The following is a 2,839-nucleotide window of genomic DNA, read 5'->3' as shown; positions in this document are numbered from 1 at the left end:
CCTCCTGCACAGCACTCAACCATCTGTAATGATGTGTCTACTGGGGAGCCCACTGGTTCGTGTGTGGCTCCCCTGCTAGATGGGGAGCACGGTGGGGATTGGGTTCTGGCGTCTGGTTCTCGCCCACCATCTTATCCACAGCGCCAGCAACAACTGCTGAGTGAATGAATACTGAAGAGTGTGGCCCACCTAGGGAGACCCTGAGGAGAGACTCGCCCCTACAGGGGGACTGGTCAGCTTTGGGGGACACACTGGTGATACTATCCTTGTTTCCTGCTTCTTGTTCTAGGGGGGCTTCCGGGAGAATGAGGAGAAGGATGTGTCCCTCACAGCCTTTGTTCTCATTGCGCTCCAAGAGTCTAAAGAGTTTTGCAGTGATCAGGTCAACGTAAGTGTCCACCACCCTCTCCTTCTCCCCTCCCCAGGGCACATCCATCTTGGAGGGTGAGATGTGCATTCGGGTGATTCCCAGTCCTCCCAGTGCAAATGCAGCCACCACAGTGGCCATAAGACCCAGAATGCCATAATAATTCCCAGCATGTTTTGAGTGTTAACTAGATGCTCATCTAAGACATGTTGAGTCCTATAATCCTTGTGAGAACCCAAGAGGTAGGTATTCTTATTATCCCCAGGCTACAGAAGAGAAAACTGAGACACAAGGAGATCAAAAATGGGTGCCTTCTGCCTGCTTTACCCTGTCCAGAGACTTTCAGCCGATTTCAACAAAAATCCTCCCAGTCGGCTTCCCCATCACTGCTACATGATCAGTGCATTGTACCTTGCTGCTTCCCTGAAGAAAAGGCACAACCCAGACCCAAGAGCACATAAAGACTATTTTCTTAGTTCGGGAGACCTTTTAGGAAAATTTCAAAGGGGCCCATGAACCCAAAAAGGAAAGGATTACACATATTGGCTCATGGCCGTCTCTTTTTCCTCTGGTTTTGGTTCTGAGGCAGAGAACTTAGGAATCTGACTCCTGAGAATCACTGTGCTTGCTCCCTCTGCTTTGTCCTGGGGTTTAAGAATGGTTTGTTGGCCTTTAATTTGTGAAGTTGGGGACCCCAGGGTCTCACGTTCACCCAGCTGCTTTTCCTTTCCTCAGACTCCAAAAAAGAGATAGAGGGGAGGGGCTGTTATCTTTTGGGCCTTAGAGGGACACAGGCCATTCTAGGTCCAATAATTCCTCTCTCCCTGCCACCCAGTCTCCTGGCAGAACATGGCTGCCTTCCTTGGGGAAATAGCCAGACTGAAGCCAGAACGTTCAGATTCACATGGGAGATTCTGATTGGCCGTCCCAGGGTCAGGTGACCATACATGGGCCAATAAGCTGAGGCCAGGAAGTAGGTCTTCCTGGGCAAACATGGCTGCTTCCACTGTGGTGAGATGAATGAAAGACAGAAGGTTCTGCAAAAGTCACCAGTAGATGGAGAACAAGCAGCTGGACGTGGAGGGCGGGGGGAGAAGGATTAATTTCTACTACAAGACAGCAACATATTCTTCAACAAAATGGCTACACTGTAGCCGGATTCTAGCAGAGAGAGTCATGACATATATGCGCTTCTTTCCAGGAAGCAACTTTATTCGTGCCAGGATGGCTCAGTTTGCTTATACCCTAAGATATGAGCCTCTACCTCCAAGAGGCATTGTGTTTACATATTTTTTACTTATTTGTCTCCCCTATATTGTAACATACAAACATGCAGTCTGATTAAGTGGTCTCATATAAAAGATCGTGAGGGATTTAATGTACTCTTATAGCCAGTTTGCCAAGAGGATTTATTTTTATTACTCCATAGGGAGGGTGCCCCACCACATCACTATCACTATACCTTAGACTATAGAACCAGATTGCTGGGGTGCAGATCCAGAGTGTCCTGGAATCGGGGTGCCTGGGTGGTTAGTCAGTTGAACCTCTGACTTCGGCTCAGGTCACGATCCCACTGTTCTGGAGCTCCAGCCCCAAAGAGTGTGCTGGTATCAGTCTGTGAAAGCCAACTGTTAAATGTTCTGCACTTTCACAAGTTAGGTGTTTACACAAGATTCTTTTCAATTAAATTATGGAAACTGACTTTAGACTAAACATTATGCATCAAATGCAAAGGTAATAAACACTCAAAACTCATCAATCCCTAATTGGTTTATTACTTTCCCTCCTTATCTATGACAAATCTATCCATCTCGAGGATATTCACATACCTATATGGTGAAAATGCTGTCTACTGTGCTACTGCCCACCTCCTCCCAACTCTTCATTCACTATGTATAGTTTGAAATTGGCCGTGGTAATATTTACACCAAGAAACTCCTCAAACACTACAAATCATGTATTCCTCCATCCCTCATCCCTCTGGGTCTCAATATTCTCATTGTGCAGTAGAGGTGATGATGAAAATAATGCCTACACCACAGGATCCTGAAGTTCACTGATTGTGCCATTTAGTAAGTGTTAGCTATGAAGCTGATGATTAGATAAGACGAGATCAGGAGCTTTCAGGGTGGTATGGCCATAGACAAAGCTGATGATTAGATAAAAGGGATTTCCAGTGGGTTGCTGAAGCTGGCTCATACTAGCTCATGAGTGCCTGTCTGCAACATCTATTCTCCCCTCCACGTTCAGGGCCATTATGCTGGTCGCTTGAAATTGGCCCCAGTGGGAGCATTTACACCACAGCAATTGGCAGGCCATAAAACAGACCCCAGCCCCCATACACACAGCAGAGAGCTGGTGTTTAAACTGTCACCAGTGCATCACTGGCTATATAAACTGTTCCAGGCACATCAGAGTTACTCAGCAACAAGGCAGTACACAGAGACTAAAACGTCTGGAAACCCCCCCCCC

At 47.0% G+C, this 2,839-nt stretch overlaps 1 protein-coding gene across 1 annotated transcript in view; it reads left to right on the top strand.

The window, feature by feature from the left end:
* The window catches only part of LOC115273440 (complement C3-like), a 45,879-nt gene that overhangs the window by 33,032 nt on the left and 10,008 nt on the right, over positions 1-2,839 (top strand). The window contains exon 16 of the mRNA XM_029916481.1: positions 290-374. Within this exon, the coding sequence (XP_029772341.1) occupies positions 290-374 (85 nt within the window). The remainder of the gene's footprint in view (positions 1-289; positions 375-2,839) is intronic.

The sequence above is a fragment of the Suricata suricatta genome, chromosome 12, assembly GCF_006229205.1.
Source record: "Suricata suricatta isolate VVHF042 chromosome 12, meerkat_22Aug2017_6uvM2_HiC, whole genome shotgun sequence".
Lineage (NCBI taxonomy): Eukaryota > Metazoa > Chordata > Mammalia > Carnivora > Herpestidae > Suricata > Suricata suricatta.
This window is presented reverse-complemented; position numbering and strand designations above follow the sequence as displayed.